We start from the raw sequence: 23,796 nt of genomic DNA, 5'->3' as shown, positions 1-23,796 counted from the left end.
TCACCATCACCAGCCTCTCTGCACTCGGCTCCACAATCGGGGCATTATCTTTGGCTCCTTCCCTCTCACATCCAAGCTGCATTCAAATCCTGCCATTTTCTGCACACCAGCCATTTAAAAGGCCAGCCCCTTTCCTCTAACCTGACAGCAAAATCTCTTCCAGGCCTTGATCATCTTCCAGCTTCATCACTACAGCCTTCTCCCTGGCACCCATATTGCCCCTCCCCAACCCCTCCAAAACGAGCCCCTAAATTCTGCTTCCCCACACACGGCACACAAGAGCCACCTCTTGGACTCTCTCCATTGGCCCTGCTTTCTCCACTGCACCTAAGTGCAACCCTCTTGACCTCACGTTGCACACCCTACACAACTCCTCTCTGTTTGGCCAGTCTTTCCTCTCACCGTGTGCCAGCCCCACCACTGATGCCAGCCTGGCTGCCTGATTGATCAGCTTTCTCTGTGCATGGTGCCCCCTCTCGCTACTCTGCTCTCTTGAGCTTCTACCTCCCCTCATGAAAATCCTCCTGAAAGCTGAAGGCTTCCTCCACAGGGCCCACACCAAGCGAGTTAGTTTGCTCTGACCAGAAGTCGTGCTGTTATTCTCCTGACCGCTTCCTAGCCCCCCTAAGCCACTGCTTGTTTGTTTCATTCACCTCTTACATCTCGCCGTTAACCCAGACTAGGGGTGGGGACTGTCTCTTCCTGCCATGTGTGTACAGTGCCCAGCCCAATGGGGCTGAACCCACTGAACTGTGCACAGACCTAATACCAGTGTGATGGCATCACCTGCAAACCCTGCCCTTCCTCACTTCCGCCCCTCATCTCTCATCTTTAATCCAGACTGTTGGCTCCTCTGGGCCAGGCCTCGAATCACCCCCATGCTTTGCGAAAAAAGAACGAGGGGGCAGCAGGCGGCTGCTGACCCGCCAGAGGAGCTGGATACCTTTGGTTTCGCAGATCATCACGTTGCTGAACTCGCTCTCGCCGCCCTCGTTGAAGCACTGCATCTTAATGTCGTAGGAGGTCTCTGGCTGCAGGTGGCTGATGGAGTGCCAGTACCGGTCCCCTGAGGGGTGGGGGAATGAACACACGGCTCCGTTAGCTCCCTGCCCCAGAACTCAAGCGAAGCCTCACTGCCTTTGCCCAAAGGCCACTGGCAAAATCGGACTCACTAATCCTGTCTCTGCACTCCGGCAAGGGGTACGCCGGACACAGGCTTCCCGTCGCCACCTCGCCTTGTCGTGCTGGACAGAGCCTCAGCTGGGCTGTGCCTGGGCAGACATGGCTCCTAGGCACCACGATAGCCGCTCCTTCTTGCCAACAGACGTTCTCAATGGAGAAACCACCCAGCACATGGCAGCTGGAGCCAGTTGCACTGCGCCTCTTACCTTCCACCACGTCCTTCTTGTAGTCGCTGTCATTGTCGCTGTCAGTGGGGCGGTAGTAGATGTAAAAGCCATGGATGGGGGTGTTGTTGTTACTGGCTGGGATGTACTGCAAAGATGAAGGGGAAGGCAACGTTTAGAGGTGTCCATGCTGATCAAACCACCTCTCGCTGGAGAGGAGCCGCAGGGATGTTCCCATCTCCCCATGCTGCCCTTGGATAGGGGCTTCTCTAGGAGGCCTAAGAGAGCCCGCTATCATATCCCAACCTGCTGCCCTTCCGTTGGGGCCCGGGTAACAGCTGGGATGCCATCGGATTTGCCAGGAACAGCAGACACACACCCCCCAGTCCCAACAGTGATGCGCCTGGCCATGCATGAGATTTGATGACCTTCGTTTTTACCCTACTAAGGCTCAGATGTCCTGTACAAGCTGCATCGTGTAATGATCCAGTGGTCACATGCCACATACAGGAGAGAGAGACAGAGCGACCGACCTCTCCTCCTCACCCCACTGGCTGACAGCACAGCCACTAGCCATCAGCTCCTTCTGGCTTTCCCCAAGATATTTCATCACAGAGCCGGGTGAGACCTCACCTTCCTTGCCCTCATCCAGCCCCCTTCAGATATGATCTCCATGTTTAAAGGAAAAGCAGCCAACAGTAGAAACGCTGCCACAGAGGCCCCATGGGGATTTGTGGCCAGAAGATGCTGGCTGGGAAGTGGAGAAAGCATCTCTATGGCTCACCCTGGGCTAGTGGAAGCCCTTAGATCTATGCAGGTAGGAAAGGAGGATGCCATCCTCGGCCCTTGTTAATTCATGTGTATCGATTAATAAATAACGGCCCTTTCGACAGCATCCATGAGCCTGAAGGATCCCACCCAAAATTGAGAAGAAGCCACCTCTGGGGCAGAGCGTAGAGGCTGTTTAGCAGCACCCAGCAATGCCACCCAACAGATGAGCACGGGAAGTGAAGATGAACAGTGTATCCCATTGAAACTGCAGGGAAATTTAAGGAGGCACTAATTAATCAAACAGGAATTAGGCTAGGGAAGCAAGCTTACCAACCCCACTTCCGTGAAACCGTTGAGCAAAATGGTCATGGCCCCAGCATCACATCCCCCCTGGAAGACCACATGTCTAGGTGCACATCCCCTAGCACCACGCGGGTTACTGCGTCAGTACTGGTACCGAGGAAGGAGAGTACTCTAATGCATCACCAGCAGGACTTCCTAGATGACTGGAGTTTCCCCACCCAACTTCTGGGGAAGCCTAGCCTGCTGTGGCTGGTGAGATCCGATAGCTACCTGAGATGTTATCTTCTAAGACACCCAACCAGTGCCCATCCCTCCCTCCCTGCAGACACAGATTCTCTCCCTCACCATCCACTTCAGCATGATGGTGGTCTCGTTGATGGCATCGGTGAAGGTGATGTAAGGCCCGGCGACGGGGCGCTCGTACACTCGGTTACTGTATCCCGACACAACGTACGGCTTAGATGCAGTGCTGGGGTCGCTCTCCCCAAGTATGTTCAGTGCCCGGACGCGGAACTTATAGGAGGTGCCTAGGTGGGAGAGATGGGTTGGAAACAACGGCATTAAGAGAGGATTGGTGCCTCCTGCAAGCCCAATAGCCAGCATGGCACCTAGAAGAGGAAAGCTGTGTCTGTCTCTCTCTCTTCCAGTCAGCTCAGCCCCACGCCACCCTACTGGATGGCATGGAGAGATGTTGCAAAGAAGGGGCTCCCAGCCCTTGACATCAAAGAAACTAATGGCCTGAGTTCAACTGTGTCCCAGACCAAGGCCACTTTTTCTCCCCAGGAGGCTGTCTGGATGGTCCACAGGCCACAGTTGTGAAATTCCACCACCCTGACAGGAAACAGCTGGGAGAAGACCATCCCTCTCCCATCTCAAAGAAGCCCAGACCCCCTTCGATCTCTGCATGCCAGCAGCAGGATTCAGGGCAACATTTGAAGAGTTCCCCACGTGTCCAAAGAAAGGACTGGGAAGACTTTCTCCAGGTCACTGAAGGTGCTCAAACGCCACAGCACAGAGCATGGCATAACAGATGGGAACCACCATATCGGAGCAGGACAATTTGTCATGTCCCACAGAAAGACAGGGGAGAGGAGCACATCTCCTACCTTTCTCCAGGCCTGTGATTTCCACTGAGAGCCGAGAGGGGGGGATGTCGCTGGTGGCCAGCACCCAGTCTCCTAACTTCTTCAGTTTCTTGTACTCCACTCGGAAAGACTGGATGGGGAACCCTCCATTCCCGCGGGGGATCCAGGTCACATAGACAGAAGTCTCCGATGCTGTGGAGATGGTAGGACGGTCTGGTGCCTCGGGAGCTGCGAGGAGCAGGGTAGAACATGAAATGCCTCTCTCTCTCTGCCTCTCCTTCTCTAAAGCAAATTTAGGGTGGATCAGAGGTACCAGTTTGATTGACCCCCTCGCTCTTCCTCATCCTTGTGCTACCAATCCCGCCCCCTCCTCTTTACTGCCCCTGCTGCTCCCTGAAAACTCAGTGAGCTCCTTCTACCTTCTGCTTGCAACTCCCTTATGTCCCGCTCCACCACTTCCAACAAAGCTGCTGATAAGGGCTCAGCTGGCTTTGAGCACACTCAACCTGGCAACGCAGCTAAGAACTTCTCTCTTTCATGTCAGAAAAGAGCACCTTTCAGCCAATGGCTCCCACCCAGGAGAAGGACCATCTCAGCCTCAAGCAAATGTGTGTAGGCCAGGTGGGGCAGAGGTCTTGTATACCTGTGTGTCTGGAGAGGGAAACGGGCTGTGTGTTGGGGAGAAGGGTGTGTGCGCGTGCATGTGTCAGGATCGAGGTAGAGAAGAGAGTTTGATTGATGGGGTATGCAGAGGCACTGAGTGATAAGAAAGATGGTAGAGACTGATACAGCAACTGGGGGGGGGGGAGGAAAGAGTGAAATGAGACAACAGAGAAACATGGAAAAATTATACATGATGGAAAAAAAAGTTTGAGGGAAAACCATCAAAATAGTCGGAGGAAAAGATGGGCGGATATGCAGGACATGGAAAGAGAACAGGAGTGAAGGAAGGGGAACGAGAAGAAGAATGAATACAAAGGAGAAAACAGGCAATTAAGAGAGAACTTCATAGGAAGGGTAACGGCCCCAATAAACAATACCCATGTCAAACGTGGGATAGGACATGACGAACAGGACAAGCTGGGCTGGGTTCATATTGATGTTTCCCGTCTGCAACAAAATGCCAAGGCCCAGCCCTGCACAAAACCATCCCTAGAGTTGGCACTAAACACCCCCCTGTTAGCAGGCTCAGTTGAGAGGCCAAGAACCTCACAGGCTACAAAGCCGGTACTCCCAGCTCGTCCTTGGAAGGGGTCCCTCCAGGGCAGTGTGGGGTGTGGGAAATGTATGTGATCCCTTCACCATGTTGCACTGGTTCTGTGGCTTGCAGTCTCCCTGGCTGGGAATACTGCACCCTTCACCAGCATGAAATTCAGTTGAAGAGCAGGGTAGATGTCCGATGGTCTCCTTGGGGATGGGAAAAGGGAACAAGCGTGCAGTTCTGCGAGTGACACACATGCTCTGTGCTCGACTAGTCATGAGCAAAAAAAACCCCATAAACTAAGCTTAATGTTACCCAGGGACTGACTCTGATCCCGACGCAGCCTGGCCTTGGATCCCCACAACACACACGGCACTCCCCCCTCCCCACTCAGGCAGGGCCTTACGGGAGAGGCGGCTGTTGTCCAATGGGTTGCTGCTCTGAGTGCTAGTGCCTGGGTCGTCCCTTTGGATCTGCTGCTCTTTACTGGCGACAATGTCAGGTTTTGGTCGTCGGCCTAGCCAAGAGAGAAATGACGTCAGAGATGGCGTGATGGACGGTTATCCACTGGTGTTTATTTCCCATTGGAAATTCGCAGCCACTACATGGGAATAGTAGCACTTTGCACTTACAGAACCCAAGGATTTCACAGCATTGATAAGGTCCTACTTGTATTGAGGGATGATTGTCAAATAATTGCGGCTGAGTTGCAAGGCAAGGCATGGAAAATCGCAGAAAAGTGATAATGGACCTTCATGAATTGCTTTAACTTGGAAAAGCTAGAAAAGACCTATTTGTTGAAGATAAATTTGCTGGAACAGTATAAACACTCAATTATGATGTTATGCCTGCTAATTTTATTTTATTTTTTTTATAACCAGACATTTTGCTGCAACTATATTACAGACATTAACGTGCGGGGCTGACAGCCCGAGCCCCAGCCGCTATCAGCTCAAATAAATGGGGTTCTACTGTACTAGTGGGGAAACGTGTGTGCGTTACAAACCTCAAAATGTATGCAAAATTGTGGACTGTGCAAAGTAAGCTAATCACAATCAAAACTGCAGTGGAAGCCTAATATTACAGGACCCGCAATTTCCGCAATATCGCAAATGAAGTAGGGCCTTAAGCATTGATAAACAGGCTCTAGGCCCAGAGGTGTTGTGAAGCCCAAGTGACTCTCTACAAATGTTCAGCAACATTTTTTGCCTTTTAAAAACATTTCTAAATTCTTCCTGAAAAATCCATCACCATTTCCCCCACTAGCTGAGCCTGAGAAGTTGGTAACCATTGGTAGAGAGATGCCTACCTGGGCCACAGAGACCTTTGCTGAGGTCACCCAGCCAGTGACCGGCAGCAGCAGGAATGGAACCCAGGAATCCTGATTCTGCCCATCCTGTGCTGTCAGCACACTGTCTACCACCCTGCTTATTTTCTCCTCTAATGGGCGGCGACTCTGAACGTGGGGGCAGCTGCCTTTCCACCTGACAGGCACTGAACCAAAACACAGCACGTGGCTAAAAGTCACCTGCAGGGTACAAGGTAGAGAGGCTAACTCCAGAACGGTGCCTGCTATCAAGGGCTGGGAGATGGGACTGCAGGGAGTTAAACCAAAGCATCTAGGGAAAGATTTGACCTTTACCAGTCCTGAAGGTCACCATGGCTGTCTGTCCCTCCCCTGCACAGTTATAAGCTGCCATCTCCACCTCATACAAGCTGCCAGGATCCAGCCTGGTCAGGGTCAGGCGGTGCTGAGTCGCAGGGATGTCTCTGACCGTCCAGTTGGCTGAAGAGTTCATAATCTGCTGAAGAACAAATAAGCACAGAGATCACTGGCCTGGCCGGGGGGGGGAGGGGAAGAAGGGTGCTGGCTTTGGTTTACTTTTAGGATGAACTTGAACTTTTGGCTAAAACTTGCAACGAAGCATGGAAAGTTTGAAAAAGTTTGTCTCACTTGTCTCTCCCAGCCATTTTTTGGCTTCCTGCAAAGGAGTGCGATTTTCCAGCCCAATTTTGCAAAGCCCAGAGGTTCAGATATGTCTAGGATAACCCTCCAAGTCTCGGGATGCTCTTCTGACCCTATTACAGCTTATCCACCCTCTAGTCCAGCAGATCTCAACCTTTCCAGACTACTGTACCCCTTTCAGGAGTCTGATTTGTCTTGCGTACCCCCAAGTTTCACCTCACTCAAAAACTACTTGCTTAAAGATACAAAAGTGTCACAACACTGTTACTGAGAAATTGCTTACTTCCTCATTTTGTCTGTATGAAATTTGAGTTGGTACTGACTTCACTAGTGCTTTTTAGGTAGCCTGTTGTAAAACCAGGCACATATCTAGATGAGCTGATGTACCTCCTGGAAGACCTGTGTGTACGCCCCGGGGTACGCATCCCCCTGGTTGGGAACCACTGCTCTAGTCTCACCCCACCTTAATAGATACTGCAGGGTATTTAGCTGTGTACTGGTTATGCATTTCTGTCCCAAGTACTGCATGTTTAAATCTCCAAGGACTCTTCTGTCTACCATTTTGTGTTCAATTCAGCAGGCTGTCAGACCGCACCTGTGTGCGCACACACACAGTGTGCTCTCTCATGGTGACTTCACTTTTGTTCTTTCTCCTTTTGATGCTTCACTTAAGATAAAACAACGGTCATTCTGATTTAAAGGGTCCGGTTGCTCTGTGCGTCTGGACAAACATAACCAGTGCCATTTATATTTGCTGTGGGAAGGCTCCCACTGAAACACAAAGGATATAATTTCCAAAAGCGCCTAAGTGAATTAGGAACCTAGGTCCCATTTACTTTCTCTGAGATTTAGGCTCCTAAGTGCCTACATCACTTTTCAAAATAGGATTTTACCCACAATCATCTATTTCCTGCTGTGCGAGTTGCCTAGATTTTCTTTTTGGCTGATCAGCCCCTGCATGCTAGAGTGCATAGCTATCTGTTTGCAGGTTGCAATCCATTCTGTTTAGTGTCAACAAGCCATTACCCCATGGCCATCAGCCTTCAGATACCAAATATCAGGGTGTAGCTCTTTACATCTGTTACTCAGTCATCAAGAAATTCAGGGGAAATCGAATACCATGCAATAATTTCCCCTTACAGTGTGTGAAATGCTGAGTGCCCCCTGCTAGCTCAGCACATAAGTAACAATTACAGTCCTTGGACCCTTAAAATCACCTGTCCTGCTAGTGCAGGAAGGGAGTGCCCATTAACAAGGACTCGGTGTTATTCAATGCAATACCCTCAGCAGGAGAAGTGGGATTTTAAATCCATCTCCCAGTGCTGCATACACTCTAGCTGATGGCCCGTCTGATGCACCAACAAGGAAGAGAACATCAGAGAGCTGGGTCAGCTCCAGTGATACAAAACAAAACTGTCTGCACAAGGAGATTTTAAGGCTGGGCTTTGTCAAATGAAATTCAATGGGAGTTGGGTGCCTAACTCCCTTAGGCTTCTTGGAAACACGCAGCCAATGGCTAAGGAGAGACATTCTCACACTGCCTAGAACATGGCAAAGAGAGTCAGTGCTATTTAAAACTATATTGCATTACATGAGTTTATGTGACCCTCTAGTTTAACACTGAACAGAGACATGTAGGAACAAGGGGGCAGAGTTAAGGTTGTGGCCTGATCTCTGGTATTTCCTGACTTTTGCGAACTTAACCATGCAACCTTAATTTCGTTCAACATAGCATTCTTCATGAAATATGCAGCATATGGTCATGGCCTCCAAAGGGTTTTTTAGCACAGCTTCATCTTTCAGTGTAATTGAACAGCCAGGTCTAGATGCCGCATATGAGTGAGTGAGTGTGAGAGAGAATGGGGCTTTTCTCTTTTCCTTCCTCCCAACCAAAAGAGGGGAACCTGCAACTGCAAGAATAATATTGTGCAGGCAAGCAGGTGGGACACTTCAGTGACGCTGTATAGAGAGGAGCAGTGGCAGTGCAGGCAACGTGATGAAACGGAAATGCCAAGCCTCTGCAATGTAATTTATCTTCTCTGAGTGTTTGACACTGACGGATTAATGTCTACCCTGTTTTATTTTTATTACAAAGTCTGTGGGATTGCGAGGCCAGGGAGAGGTCCCTCAGGACTGTTACATTCAAGAAAGCAGGAGCTGGGGAGGGGGAGGGGGGTAAAGAAGAATATAAAAAACAGAGATAAATGACGGGGTAGGAGCTGACTTCCCTTAAGCTGTAGAACACTAGAGTAGTTGCTCCCCTGTCTATAGAGTGGGTAAACGTAGGTGGATATAAATCGCATACTGTTTGTAAAAGTCTCTAGATCATTAATAGCAGTTGAAGTTAGCACAACAGAAAGAATCTTTACAATCTTATTTGCTTTTACAATTTGTGCTGTTTATTTACTTTTTTGCACTTCCTTCAGCTGACTGGTCAGTTTCACTCTCATACCATAAAGGGCCTGATTTCAAAGGCACTCAGCACACACAATTCCAGTTGAAGTCAATGGGAACTGCGAGTATTCAGAATGGCTGAGAATCAGATCCTAGGTTAGTGCCGCTCTGACGTATATGGATTTCCAACATAGTAGATCTTGTGCGCTCTCTCTCTCTCTCTCTCTCATATACACATAATTTTTTAAAATTGAAATAACTCCTCCCACCCACCACCACATACACACAAATATTTCTATTCATATTAGTTTTAATTAAATCTGGATCTTTATAAAACCTAATTCTAAACATCCCTTGGGTTGGCAGTCATAGAAATGACAGTAAAGTAAGGGTTAATGGGGCTAAACCCCATATGTAGAGACCTAAGAGGCACAAGGAAGAGTCTCCAACTGAGAATTTGGACTACACTGAAAATGTGTTAGTGCAGACTGCAGTGACCCGTGGCAACCTTCTCTGCCCTAATGACCTTCCAGGTAAAGCACTGAAAAAACAAACAAAACAAGAACAAACTGCAGCCCATAAGCTAAGATCACGTGCAGAATTGGTTTCGTTCCAGGATATGCTATTTGGGGGCTGCATCTTGCCCTTGCAGATGGAAAGACTCAATGATCCAGTGGTTTTATCCCCTCTCTCTATTAGATCTTGTGTCGACATCTCACGTCTTTATTTTAAATGGCTGTTTAAAGAGACATGGTTAAAGCCCAAGCCCCAGATTTCAGCTTTGTTTAGGAAAAAACACAAGGATGTTCTCAGGGGTTATAAAGTCTTATACTAGAAATGGTTTCATGAAATTAACCATTTCTGGGAAAATAGACACATTTTAAATATATATGTAATTGAAATTCTGAATTCCTCCAAATACATCAGAATTGGAGCATGTTAGAACCTGAAATCTATATTGGTTTTCTGTCTGCGATGAAGGAAATTCAATGAGTAAATGAATAGCAGCCGGAAATTACAAAATAATACCCCCAACATTCTAGCTTATTAAAACTAGGAAGGAATTTTTTGATTAAAAAAAAGGGGGTGGGTGGGAGAATTTTTATCTTGACAGCATCCCAACATTTCCAAGTGGCTGCTGGATTTTGGGCTCTGCAGTTTTTGACACCTCCCCCCAAAAATGAAGCACCTCAGCCCACTATCGGGCACTATCGAAATCTACGGCCCAGAGTTGAACTCACACAAACATAAGGAACATGTATATTTGCATTTTAAACAGGAGTTGTGTTTCAGGATGAAAATTTGAGGTTCATCATTCTGAATATTAATTAACACTTATAATCTGATGTGTTAAAATAACATTCCAGGTTGCAAGCAGTGGAATTTTTTCTCTGGCCTATCCGTCTGAAAGTCCCAGCAATGGATTCACACCAGAAGGAGCATCAGGAGTGATTTGTTTGGTCAAAGACATGTTGTGATGTTACAAGGGGTTAATCCCTGAAACAAGGCAAGGATAGTTACCAGAGCAATAACAGCTCACTCCACACCACCAAGTAGGTTGTGTACTCACCATCTTGTCACGTATTGGCTTTCAGGAGAAAGCCTAGAAAAACAGGTAGTTTGGGACTTTCCCTGAAGATTCAGGATTATTAGGACAGCTACCGTACCTGTCAGCATAGCAATCCTGCACATCAGGTCCCAGCCTTGCTATTTGTTGGACAGCACCATTTAGTTAGTGGGGTGGATGCATTTACCATTGTTAGGTTTTGCAAATGAAAAGGAACTGTAATTTTGTTGCCTGCATTCTGTACCTTTAAGTTATTATTTATTGTTTATGTTACCATAGCACCAAGGAGTGGCAGAGGAGTGCCCTCTGGCTTTGCAGTCGGTTGTCATTGGGTGATTTGGCCCAGACACAGGACATTACAGAGCGAGTCAATGTGCGCTCTTCCCTAGAGACGTAGTTTCAGAAACCTAGGACATCCCAGCAACAAAAGCAGGAAGAAACCAAATGTTGCAGATAAGGCGCATCTGATTGCAAGGGTGAGTGATTGTCCCCATGGGGTGAGTGGGTGCACTTGGAATGCACTGTTAGGTAACTGCTCAGCGCAGTCACAAATTCACCTACAGAACGTCAGTGATGGAAACATGGAAGCAGCATGCATGGTGGTACCTTCCGATGCTTCACAGTGTAGTAAAGGATGGGGGCCCTGCCGTCGTGTCGCGGTCTCCACACCAGCTCGTAGCAGTCCGTCTTGGACGTCCTGGGAGAACTGAGGATGATGGGAGCCTCGGCCGGAGACACCTGCCCTCTGTTAGTCACGCACTGGAGAGATGCTTCCAGTGCAGTAGGCTTAGGCCTTTGCAGCATGGCTTTCTCCTTCAGAGCCTTGTCGCTGGACGGCGGCGTGGGGGACTGAGCTGAGCCTGACCTGGAGTCTCGCCATGGCTTCATAGTTGTTCCTGAAATATGAATTGGGGGTGGAGGGAGTGGGGACAGACAGAACAAATGCCATTTTATATCACCAGTAAATGCAGAGATAGTAAGAAGCTGCCTCAATCCTCCTGCTAGCCCTGGTGCCATGAACCTTAGAGGAACCATAGCCAAGCTTCTCAAGAGCTGTTAGGCTGCTGCATCTGTTTCACTCTGTCTGAACGACGTTCTCCATCACATATACCTATAACACACCCCTCCATCTCTCCCACAATAACAATGGGGCACATGGACACCGGGGCTGATTGCAGAGAGGCCAGCTTCCTATAGCTCTGTGCACCTCTTACCACGGACAGTCCCGGTGGGGCCCCACACCTTCCTGTGATGATAAAACTCAAAGGAGACAAGTGGCACTTGTTTTAACATAGCCAGCTCCTACCAGGAGACATGGAGATCCTACGGTGAGGAGCCAGCTGGGGGTGCCCTAGCAATTTGGAGGTAAGCTGCTAGAAGAGCAGGACAGCTGAAACACAAGCAGGACAGAAAGGAGGTATCAGCCCTTTCGCACTCCAGTGACTTATTTGTACGTTAGTCCCTTGAATTAAAGCACCGATGTCTGCGGAAAGGTAACTTGTGAACTCTACTGAAGACTCACCAGGCTGGGCAGTCCTCAGGTGCACCATGGCTTGTGCACTGCCAACTTCATTCTCTGCCACGCACTGATATATCCCGTCATCCTCAGGCCCCACACTCATCACCCGCAGAGCCTTCCGGGACAGCCGGAACCGGTGGTTGGAAGAGAGAGGCACGGCATTGCGCAGCCACATGACCGAGGGCTGGGGATTCCCTCGCACCTCGCAGGTGAACTTTGCACTCTGACCCCAGGGGATGATCTGCTGGGACAGCTCCATGGTGACCTCGGGAGGTTCTGTCAAGCAAAAACCATGAAACAACAACTTGCTTTAGCTCTAGCAGAGAGCACAGCACTACCATGACTGGTCATTCGCTTCTAGTAGAAAGAGGGGTTGGAAAACTAAGCCTCAACCAAGAAAAGTCCTCCTTCTTGATGGGGTCCCCCAGGGATCCACCCTGTCACCTCTCCTCTCCAGTCTCCACAGGAGACCACTCAGCGAGGTGGTGAGATGCCACATGTCCAGTGTCAATAGTATGTCAATGACACACAGCTGTGTAACCCATTTTTCCCCAGTGCCACTATAAGGGTGTCCCAATGCCTACAGGAGAGCAGCGCCTGGATGAAATACAGCTGGCTCAGACCAAACCTGTTCAAGTCCCAGCTAATCCCTGTTAGGCTATAGCTATTCAGGCCTGTCTGTAAAGGCCTATACTTTAAGAATTTAGGTATATGTTTATCATTTAGCTAGTAATAGAGGTATACAAGAAAGAACCTGTGTAAGGGCCTTCTCTCTCTGTGACAGTCTGAGGCCCTGTTCTTAGGCCAATGCCTTTGGCTAAGCAGCAGAGGCAGCCATAAGCTGGGAAGCGCACGGTCACATCCTCACATTCCAAACTAGTCAATATGGGGCTGTTAGGAAGGTGATCTGATCTATCACCTCCAGAGAAAGGGAAGAGCCTCGAAGATGTAAAAGGAAATTTAGTTTGATAGTTTTCTGTCTGGTCAGAACTCACTTATCAATAGACACAGCTGGGAAACCCTTATGTCTTTATAGATGTAGTTGTGAAATCCTCACTTCTGTATTATTTTGTCATTATAGTTCCCACTTTGCTATTGTTTATTTGCATGGTCTCTGTCTGCTGTATAATTAATTTTGCTGGGTGTAAACTAATTAAGGTGGTGGGATATAATTGGTTAGCTAAACATGTTACAATATGTTAGGATTGGTTAGGTAAATTTCAGTAGAATATTGGTTAAGGTATAGCTAAGAATATTACTATATAAATTAGGGGCAAACAGGAAGTAAGTTGGGATTCAAAAATAAGGAAAAAGGAACTTGGATTTAAGCTTGCTGGAAGTTTACCCCAATAAACGTAGAATTGTTTGCACCTTCGGACTTCGGACATTGTTGCTCTCTGTTCATGCAAGAAGGACCAGGGAAGTGGGAGAGTGAAGGAATAAGCTCTCTAGCAATGCCTGTCGGAAGGGGGAAATGCTTTGCGGAATTATCTGGGACTTCTCTTCCTAACCGTTCTTCCCTCAGATGGAGCCTCCTTATCCACAGACTCTGAAGTCTGCTAGGGTCCCTTCCCATGCAGATTTAAATGTACCTGGGAAGCGCTAGATACTACGCTAATGGGTGCTATAGAGTACCTTAAGACAAAAATATAAATAATTAAATTAAATAAATATATCACAGTGGAACCTGTGGGTGAAAGGGGCAGGCGATGGAGTCCCCAGGGTCAAATCCATCACCTCACGCTAAAACTGGCACTAAAGACACCAGTAAGGAGTGTGGGTTCACTTCACATTATAATGGAGGTGGGGCAGATATTTCTCCCTGAAACAGGTGCTAGGAGAAAGCTCAGGCTCTGTCTGGGGAGATGCGAGGAAAGCTGCAGCAGTACTCACCAAACACCTGAACGTTATAGAATATGAACACGGCTCCAGCCTCGCCCACCCCATTGTCAGCCATGCAGCTGTAGGTGCCGGAGTCTTCCTCGCTGGTGGCGTCAATCAGTAGGTTGCTGAGCAGGAAGCGGGTCTTGTTGTAGCCAGAAATACTGGAGCCGTTCTTGGCCCAGGTGACCCGGGGAGGCGGGATCCCGCTAGCCACACATTCCAGTATGAGGCTTTGACCTTTGGTGACAATGATGGTCTGAGCCTCCGGGGGATAGATTATCCGCGCCGCCTCTGCTGCGGAGCCTGGTGAGGTGGGAGAAGAAAAAGAATCAGACACTGCAGCTCCTACAAATGGGAACAGTGCCTTCTACAGAGCACTGACCTGGGGCAGCGGCACCCTAAGAATGCTTGCTTCCTCCAGACAATAGGACAGATGAACACACCATACAGGCTGAGAAACTTGGTAGTTCTTATGGGACCAATGTGCAGAGGACCCAGTCAAGCAGTGGAGTTCAGAGCCTTGCTCCCAGGTCTACATGCTCCTCAGAGGGTGTAACCATTCCACAGGGCAGCCGCATGCGCATGCATGTGCAGCACAGAGAACAGACCGCTCGACCTTCTACTGGGAAAACTACAGCCTCTCACCATCTGCTGCAAGGGAAGTCTTCCAGGAGCGAATACTGGCAGTCTGTACATAAAGCTACAATAATAGAACACCGGGGCTGCACAAGTAAACACTCAACAGTCAAGAGGTGCCAAAGATAACGTCACACATGCAAAGGGGGATGGGTTGGAGGGCAGGAACCCAAAATGTTTAAAGGGAGGCATCTTACGTCGCACACGGAGTCTGTCACTGGAGACGGAGGTTTTCACTTCCTGAGTCACGGGGTTGTAGGCAGCACATTTGTACGTTCCTTCATCCTCCTGGCTGGCATTGACTATCTGAAGGTTCCCCGATGGCATGATCAGGTAGTTGTCTGTAAGGGAAAAGAAGAGAGGACCTTTCTCTGTGAGGAGCTATTCTACCAGCCAGATAACATCTCAGGAGTAGGTTCCAAACTTGCCTGGGCAAAGGAAAGGGAGAAGGTGGGCAAAGAGGAGGGAAAGAGAGCTGGATACATCAGCATCACAGGCAGGGTTCTCCTGGAAATAGCTGATTCAGTCTCAGAATCGAGATAAGGAGAGAACTGATTTGGGGAGGAGGGAGATGAAGTTAAATGGTCACAAGTACAGATGGGCTCAAGTGGCAACATTCAGACCTAGATTTCATAACTTCCTAAGGGTTCATAGGGGTTCAGAGCCGGGGCTTTGGTTCTAACCCATCTCTAGTCACATGGGCGAATAATTCATTTTAACAAAATTAAATTTAGGATTTATTCAGCTCATGCCCCCTCCTTTTTCTGTTTGCAAATTTTTGTTGAGCATGGCTCCCTCAGCTCGGCTGCCTGGGGACATCACAAAGACCAGGCAGCAGCTCAGAAAGGAGCAGCTGTGGGGGAGACATACATCAGGCAGTGGGCAGAGAGGGCTTATTCTCTGCAGAACTGGAGAGCTAGAGGGAAGGGTAAAGGCAGAGCCAGCAGATATGGAGACGTGACAGAGCTCGGTGGGACAGAAGCACTGGGTAGCAAAGAGAGAAGAGGGACCCACCCCTCCTTGAATGCAGCTCACCTCTGGAGGCCTCCAGCCACTCCTGTTTCACACTGTAGCGCACCTGGGCTTTGGGGTGGCTTTCGGGCAGGTCACATGCAATCACAGCTGTGTTCCCTTCATCCACTTCAATCACATGCTGGCCATCAAATTTGAAGTCTTTGATCTCTGTTAAGAGGACAGTAAGTCTTAGCACTGGAGTGGGAAATTCAGGAGTTAATGGAAAGGAGTAAAAAAAACCAACCAACCAACCAAACAAAAAACAACAACCTGAGGTATATTCAGTACGTAAACTTGTAATTCAGCTAGATTCCAAAGATGGGGAACAAGACAATGCATATAGTTAACACTGGGCCCTTCTATCCTATCCTTAGGACTTCAAAGAGCTTTACAAATATTGATTCGGCTTCCTGACACCCCCATGGAGCAGGTCTTCCATGTCCATACAGATTAAGTTGGCTGGGAGGGATAGCTCAGTGGTTTGAGCATTGGCCTGCTAAACCCAGGGTTGTGAGCTCAATCCTTGAGGGGGCCATTTAGGGATCTGGGGCAAAAACTGGGGATTGGTGCTGCTTTGAGCAGAGGGTTGGACTAGATGACCTCCTGACGTCTCTTCCAACTCTGATATTCTATGAATGCACAAAGCTAGTTACGCTCTGGATCTTGTTTTTGGTGTGAAGAGTATCCTCTTCCTGTTGTCTGACCTTTACCACCTCAGGTTTGGAGTCAGGACCCAGTTCAGTGCATCTTGGCAATGGATGGTACTGAAGGGGTGCCCTCAGCGATGAGGGGAACTGGGCTGGTATCAGAACGCCGCTCCTTTCTATCACCTACTAGCTCCAAAAAGGGCTCATCAAGAAACTTTGCAAATAAACTGTTCCTGGGCTGTGTATGAACATGAGAAATACCAGCCCTAAAAGGTAACTTACTGAGCAACTGAAAATTGAGATTCAAAAGGTAAGTGCCATTTCAAACATAACTGTAGCCGTGCTGCCCAGAAGCTACCACAAACATTGTGAGCTGAGCCTGTGCAGACAGGGTTCAAAGGCTAGGTAATACAGAAGAGAGGATTACATCATGACCCTTTGACTTCACCTGAACACCTCAAATACGGTTAGAAAATGACATCCCCTTCTCATAAGTGGGGAGGACGGTCTTGAACTAGAAAATGTGGGGGCTGTGAGGATTAATTCATTAATGTCCGTGAGGTGTTTTGAGATCCTCTGATGGAAGGTGCTGGAAATGGGTAAAAATATTTGCTGCCCAGATCTTCCTCCTCTGGATTCAGTTCTACCTCTAATTATGCATTCACTGCTCCTACTGACTTCACTAGGAACTTGCTGGGGTGCATCTGAGGGAAGAATTGTACAACTGTGAAAGACTCAAGTTGGGTTCTGGGTTCTCTCTCATCTCACATGTCCTCAGTGACATTGCCATCTCTGGACAGCTGCTGTGCACCAAATCGGGTGTGGGAGTGGGCAGAGCTTTCTTAGCTGACACCAGGGAAAGGCAAAGAGCAGGATCAAGTGTGAAGGTTACTATGGACAATGCTTTGTGGGTCTAAACTAACTATTCAGCCCCTGGATAATATGGTGATGAATGCTATGCATCCTCTCATGCTGTACATCCCAAACAGATGGATTAGACCAGTGACTCTCAGCCTTTCCAGACTACTGTGTCCCTTTCAGGAGTCTGATTTGTCTTGCGTACCCCCAAGTTTCACCTCACTTAAAAACTACTTGCTTACAAAATCAGACATAAAAATACAAAAGCATCACAGCACACTGTTACTGAGAAATTGCTTATGTTCTCATTTTTACCATATAGTTATAAATCAATTGGAATATAAATATTGTACTCACATTTCAGTGTATAGTATATAGAACAGTGTAAACAAGTCATTGTCTGTATTAAATTTTAGTTTATACTGACTTTGCTAGAGCTTTTTATGTAGCCTGTTGTAAAACTAGGCAAATATCTGATGAGTGGATGTACCCCCTTGGAAGACCTCTACGTACCCCTGATTGAGAACCACTGGTTTAGACAGATGAGAGCATAGTAGTAGATAGATAGATTCAAGAGATTTAGAAGGCAAACTTTGGGCGTAGAGGGGGAAAAAAAGATCTTATTTCAACTCGCAGACTTGAAAGATTTGATCTGGAAGCAAATGGAGAAGAATTAATTTGGAACAGGAAGGAAAAAATCATTTTCAGAGTCCACTTTTGTGACCACAACCACCACTTCAAACTCTTCCGTTGCCTGAATACTAAGCATCTCCGCGCAGGGAATTCTTGCTCGAGTCAAATGCTTGACAGCCACAGGCTGGCTTACCACTAGATTATTACTGTGTCCTAAGGTTCCCCCATCCCCAGTTTGTTTGGGGAGATGTTGGAGGGGATGGGGGGTCACAGAAAAAACAGAATGAAATTGGTCTCTACATGCAACTATTCACATAAAAATTAAAATCAGTTTTAAAGATCCCGGAGAGGGAGAAAGGCTCTCAAGACTGGCTAAGAACTGGACTTTGGCCAAGTTCCTTTGTCTGCTGAACCAGTTACCCACACCATGCCCTGAACATACACCACATTCCTGAGGGCTAAAAAAACCCAACAGAGGATGCCTTTAAGAGAGAATGAGAGTACCAGACCAAGAGGAATAGATCAGGTTTCAAAAGGGAAGGCATTTGACGTGACACCTGCCTGCTGGTACATTTGAGAAATCCATTAGGAGAGAATGTTTTGACAGAGCTATTCATGCGCCCCCCCGCCCCACCCGCCAGTACAGTCCTCCACCTTCCTCCTCCCCTGCTGTCTACGTTCTTCCAGCTGCACTTCTCAACCAGCTCCACATGAGGCAAAGAGTTAGAGGCCATAATGGAAACACTGCAATGACTCTCTGCTAGTCTTTATGAGCTGACTGACCCCTTCTCATCAGAACCTGCTCCTCCACCACCCTGCACAGCTGACCCTTCCTGGAAAAGCTCAGTGACCTCAGAGACACACCAGCCAGGCCATTGCCTCACCATGGAAATGTCTCTGTAACAAGACTTTAGGACTCAGATGAACTCAGTATGAACCATCTACACGTTGCTCCCATTGGGGGTGGGGATGGAAAGCAGGAAAGTATCTCTCTCTCTATTTTTTAATACTACTCAGAAGACTCAGAGCAGATACCAAGGTGAAATGGCCTGAGTCAGGTAACGCTTCAGGTCTGTGCCAGCCACTCAGAAGCTGAGAGCAGCAATGCAGCTGAGTCTCAGGCAATTCCAGTCCCAGACTGGTAGCGGCAGGACTGCCAAACCCACAACATCAAAGACTAGAAGATAAACAAAAATAAACCAAGGAGACCTATTTCCAAACCCATTCCTAGTGCAGATGCTCCTGGAAGCCTATATGTGCACTACAGCATAGTAGCATTGAGAGCCAGTGCATCTCAACTCACTTATAGGGCAGGGAGATGCATGTACTATAGCCCTTAAACCAAGTTAGGGAACCAACCTGTTTGAAAGTGCTTTAAACAAAGTGCTAGCTACCCTGGTTCCTGGTAACAGTTTGACCAGACAGTGTGGATGAAATCAACCCATGCTTTGACCAACTGCAAGTAAACTAGAATATGGCTCTTCTAGCAAATGTTTGCAAGTGTTTCCTGAGTCCTGCAAGCCCAGCTCACAGGAATGTTAAAGAGATGAACATTTATTTCAGGAATTTGGTTGCAGTACCTGCTGTGGGGTGATGCTACGTCTTTGCATTGGGACACTAGGTCAAGTAGGTAGTGGCACTGTGTTTTGAGGACCCTGCATCTTCAGCACCTTGCAGCAATATGCTATGACATTGCAACAATACTTAAAGTTGCATCTTCCATAGCATGACCTCGCATTGACACACTTCTTCAGAGTGACATGACACTGCATTGAAATGAGACCACATTGCCTCTTCAAAGCATAATGTAATAGCAACACAGTATGACCTACACCACCACGACTTTGCGCAGCAGTGTGCCATTATCACAAACACAATTATTTTCTTCCTTGGAACCAATACAAATCCAAGGCCCGCACAGCCTCAGGCAGCTCAGAGAGCAGGGATCAGAAGAGCTCGTGGATCGCAGACTACACATGACCTTCCCTTGGCAGACCGGGAGAGTGGAAAAATGTGTTTTCATTCTCTGGGATTTATACCAGCTCTCCAACAGCAAAGACAACTCTGGCTCCAAGGTTCTCCCACCCACAGTCCTGGAAAAGTGACATGAAATTTCTCAAAACAGACTTTCTGATTAAAGCAAGATTCTTCTTAATTTTAAATAAAAACCAGCTCCCTTGGCAATGTACTGAAAAACCTTCCCAAACGTATTCGTTGTCAGGCGTGTTGTTTAGAGACGGTTCTAGTGCCCAGATTCGAGAAGCGGGGAGGAAGAAGGTTGAAAAGAGAAGGAGAGGTTTAGCAATGTCATAACAATGATTTGCAGCGAACGTGCTCAAGACTTCAAGAATTTCTTGGCATCATTCAATTAAAAATAATAAAAAACAGGAATAAGAGTGAACTTCAGAAACATGATTAATCCTTTAGGACAAGCGGAGAAGGGGAGCCATGTTTCCACTGAGTATTAAAGCCAGATGAAGGTTAACTCTTAACATGCAGCACATTCTGTTCCTCTGATAATGAATGTTACCCTGGGGGAGGGGAAGGGTGCTGTGTGTTTTCTCCTCTGACATTTGATCAAGGGATTAAACTGGAAGAGAGACAAACAGAAGGGGGTGGAGAAAAGGAAAGAAGCAGAAGTCTGCCTGCCCATATCACACATACTTCTCTGATCATCAAAATATAAACGAGCATCAGGAAAATTAATGTGCACCCTGGTGGTCTGAATTAATCACGGCCAAATTACAATCTCATTGCCAAGGCCCAGGCTCCAGCAGTGCTGGCAGGGGTTTATATGAACACAGAGAGATCCAGAAGAGGAGAGAGGTCTAAGAGCCAGTGAGCTTGGAGAAAGAAAGAGACCAACACCTCAGATGCAGAGCAGCTCACCAGTGAACACAGTTCTTTAGGACATGGAAAATAACAACGAGATTTCTGCAATTAGAGAGAGTGTTTCAGACACTGAGCTGAGTGTATAGAGGGGAAGGATGGTCCTGAGGTTAACACATAGATCTCAGAGTTGGGACTCCTGGGGTTTATGGTTGCTTGTGCCACCCACTCGGTGTGCAGCCTTCAATGAGTCGCTTTGCTTTTCTGTGCTTCATTTGCCCTCATCTATAAAGCGGGGATAATATCTCGCTGCCGCACGGGAGGGTGCAGAGCCAGAGGCTGGTGAGACGGGCAAGTAGGACACTGCACCCCATATTCTTCAGTGATATTATTATGATATGATTATGGCATAATGATGATGCATTTTGTACAAGACAGGTCATGTGAGGTGTCATTGGAAAAGTTATGAGTTGCTGAATAGGATTATCCTGTTTGTATGCATGTATCATTTTTGTATCTAAAGTTAGGAATATTGACTATGTATCTGTATTTCAATCGTGCTTACTCTGGGTGACACCCACAGCTAGCCTTTCTAGTACAGCAAAGAAGAAGGGCGGGGATGCACGACTCTATGATCTTACACTGTACAAATCCCTGTGCAGTGCCAGACAGTATAATTCTGGCTTTATACTCCAGAGGGGGTGCATGCCTGGGGAGCTGAGAGTTACCTTGGCTGTAGCCCTTCTATTATTGATTCATGCAGTGGCTGGTTAGAGAGCCTGCCTGTAACTGCAGCTGGGTGTGTCCCTACCTGGGTGAATGCTGTGGAAGTGTAGGACCAGGAGCGGGTCTGCAGCTTGTCACAGCAGCACAGTGAGAGACGGAGCCCAAGCTGGTGGGTCAGAGGGCTCAGTGGTACCCCAGTTCCAGGTGGCACCCCGGGGGGGAACCCGTCATAGGATGGTCTTGAGGTTAACACATAGATCTCAGAGTTGGGGCTCCTGGGGTTTATGGTTGCTTGTGCTACTCATTCGGTGTGCGGCCTTCAATGAGTTGCTTTGCTTTTCTGTGCTTCATTTTCCCCCAGCTGTAAAGTGGGGATAATATCTCCCTGTCGCACGGGAGGGTGCAGAGCCAAAGGCTGGTGAGATGGGCAAGCATCAGTGGGGCCCTCCACCCCCAGACCTCCAGGAGTACGACCCTTTGATATCACAGCAGCTACTCTGCCAATCCAGGGAAGAGGGGTATCACCCCCCCTTCCTCCCTGCATCTCTCAGCCCACCAGCCTGGTCTCTGGGGGAGCTGAGGGTGAGGAAATGGGTGGGAGTGGAGAGAGCCAAGAGCAGTGATAGGGGAGGCGGTGGGGAGCCATGACAAGCAGAGAAAGGAGAGAGGCACCAAGAGAGGAAGAGAAGGGAAAGATAAGGAACTTAAAGCACGGGACACAGAATATATTATTTTGACTATCAGTTATTCAAAAGTTTAATGCCAGATTGTTCCCATAAATGACCATAACCCACAAATAATGTTTAGTTGTATTGTAAATGGCTTCCACCCAGGACTTTGGAGTTCAAACCTGCCTCCCCTGGGGCATGTGTTTGCCCATGCGCACTCACAACCTACATACAAACAGATCTGGCAAACAGAGGGGAAGTGTGGTCGTATCTGAGCTGAGGTACTGCTGCAAAGATAGTGCCAGTACTACTGCACCTACCTGGCCCGGCCCGGTGGGGGTGTCACGTGAGCTGGAGGGACCCCAAGGACTCCTTTCTGCAGGCAGGCGAGATGGGGAATTTTGAGACCAGCAGAAGCTGCGGGCGACAGCTTCTCCCGTACACTCACTGACCGTCTGTATTTGGCTCTACTCCCCACATCCAGCCAGCTCCTACCTGCCTTCCCTATCCCCAAATCCCATGCTAGACCCTACCACTGCTCTATTTCCCTACTCACTGTGGTTGCCCATTGGGACCTTAACCTTAAATTCACTGGGGAGCTGTGATAGCCCAATTCATCACTGTCTGTGAAGAACTTTGAGACCATCAGATGGAGGGCACTGGGGATGGCTGAGCTCCAACTGTGCTGAAGCCACCGTTTTAAGAAAAATAGGGTTAGCTCTTGTTCTCTTTAGGGTGGGCTGTGGACAGAGAGAAAAAGGCAGCCTCTGTCTGTGCCTGTGTGATTAGGCCCCTGCTGGCACAGCGATGGGCAGGGCAAAGAATCATCCTAGGACTAGTAGGAGAGCCCTCGTTTGGAGGAACTAAGGCCCTTGGGTACTACAGCAAGGGGGCCAGGTAAGTACATGGACTAGACAGATCAGTTTGGATCAGACCCAAGTGGGAGACCATGTGGAACTAAAAAGTACAGGCCCCAAGGGCTTGAGCCTTCCCTACTGCCTTCACACCAGGGGTGGAGAAGAATCACTGTGGGAAGTAGGACCTCTGAGAACAGGAAATGGCAAGGACTGAGGCTCCTCCAGCACAAAGCAAGGGGGTAGTTACTCCTCACTAATTCTCATTTTGGCTGCCAGAGCCCCATGGGGTTAGAGCTCTCCGCCTGCACTAAGCCGCGTTCCAGTTGTCGGTCTCCTCTCCGTGAGGAGTAACAGATGCAGCCCTCTCCGAGTGCCACGGCAAGATGCACACAATCCCATTCTCCCCACCTCCTTCATGCATGCCGGTCCTCTCACAGTCACCCCCAAGCCTCCCAGGAGCAGTGCTCAGATGCCCTTCAAACAGCTCCTCACGCACGCACCCCTCATCATATGCTAACGTCCCATCATGTCCCCACATCCCCCCCCACACACATTCCAAGCCACATCATGACCAACATGCCTCCCTTCTGGTGACTGACTCAGGAAGCGCCGCCTGTGTTTTCGTTCCCCCCCACCCCACACCACCCCTGGCCTTGTAGCCAGAGGCCTTTGGCGGAGGTGAGCCAAGCGAGCAAATGCTTTTTCAAGATGGAGATGAAATTCCCCCTCCATTGTGTCAGGGGAGTCATCAGCTGAGAGGCCCAGGCAGAAGGAAAATGAATGGGTTTCTCTTTAGAAGACAGCTGCAAATTCCTAAGGGACCCCAAACATGCCCCAGAGCAGGGGTCACTGCCCACTGGCACTTTGCAACAACACCAGGCTTACTCCCATG

General features: G+C 48.4%; 1 protein-coding gene across 1 annotated transcript in view; it reads right to left on the bottom strand.

Moving 5' to 3' along the window:
* Positions 1 to 23,796, bottom strand: part of BOC (BOC cell adhesion associated, oncogene regulated) — a 113,307-nt gene that overhangs the window by 6,000 nt on the left and 83,511 nt on the right. Inside the window, exons 4-14 of the mRNA XM_074973977.1 lie at positions 15,708 to 15,854; positions 14,870 to 15,013; positions 14,046 to 14,339; positions 12,156 to 12,428; positions 11,240 to 11,529; positions 6,349 to 6,511; positions 5,113 to 5,223; positions 3,527 to 3,733; positions 2,766 to 2,947; positions 1,389 to 1,494; positions 944 to 1,066 (exon numbers count right to left, since the gene is read on the bottom strand). Coding sequence (XP_074830078.1) covers positions 944 to 1,066; positions 1,389 to 1,494; positions 2,766 to 2,947; positions 3,527 to 3,733; positions 5,113 to 5,223; positions 6,349 to 6,511; positions 11,240 to 11,529; positions 12,156 to 12,428; positions 14,046 to 14,339; positions 14,870 to 15,013; positions 15,708 to 15,854 — 2,040 coding nt within the window. The remainder of the gene's footprint in view (positions 1 to 943; positions 1,067 to 1,388; positions 1,495 to 2,765; positions 2,948 to 3,526; positions 3,734 to 5,112; positions 5,224 to 6,348; positions 6,512 to 11,239; positions 11,530 to 12,155; positions 12,429 to 14,045; positions 14,340 to 14,869; positions 15,014 to 15,707; positions 15,855 to 23,796) is intronic.

The sequence above is a fragment of the Natator depressus genome, chromosome 1 (assembly GCF_965152275.1).
Source record: "Natator depressus isolate rNatDep1 chromosome 1, rNatDep2.hap1, whole genome shotgun sequence".
Taxonomy (NCBI): domain Eukaryota; kingdom Metazoa; phylum Chordata; order Testudines; family Cheloniidae; genus Natator; species Natator depressus.
This window is presented reverse-complemented; position numbering and strand designations above follow the sequence as displayed.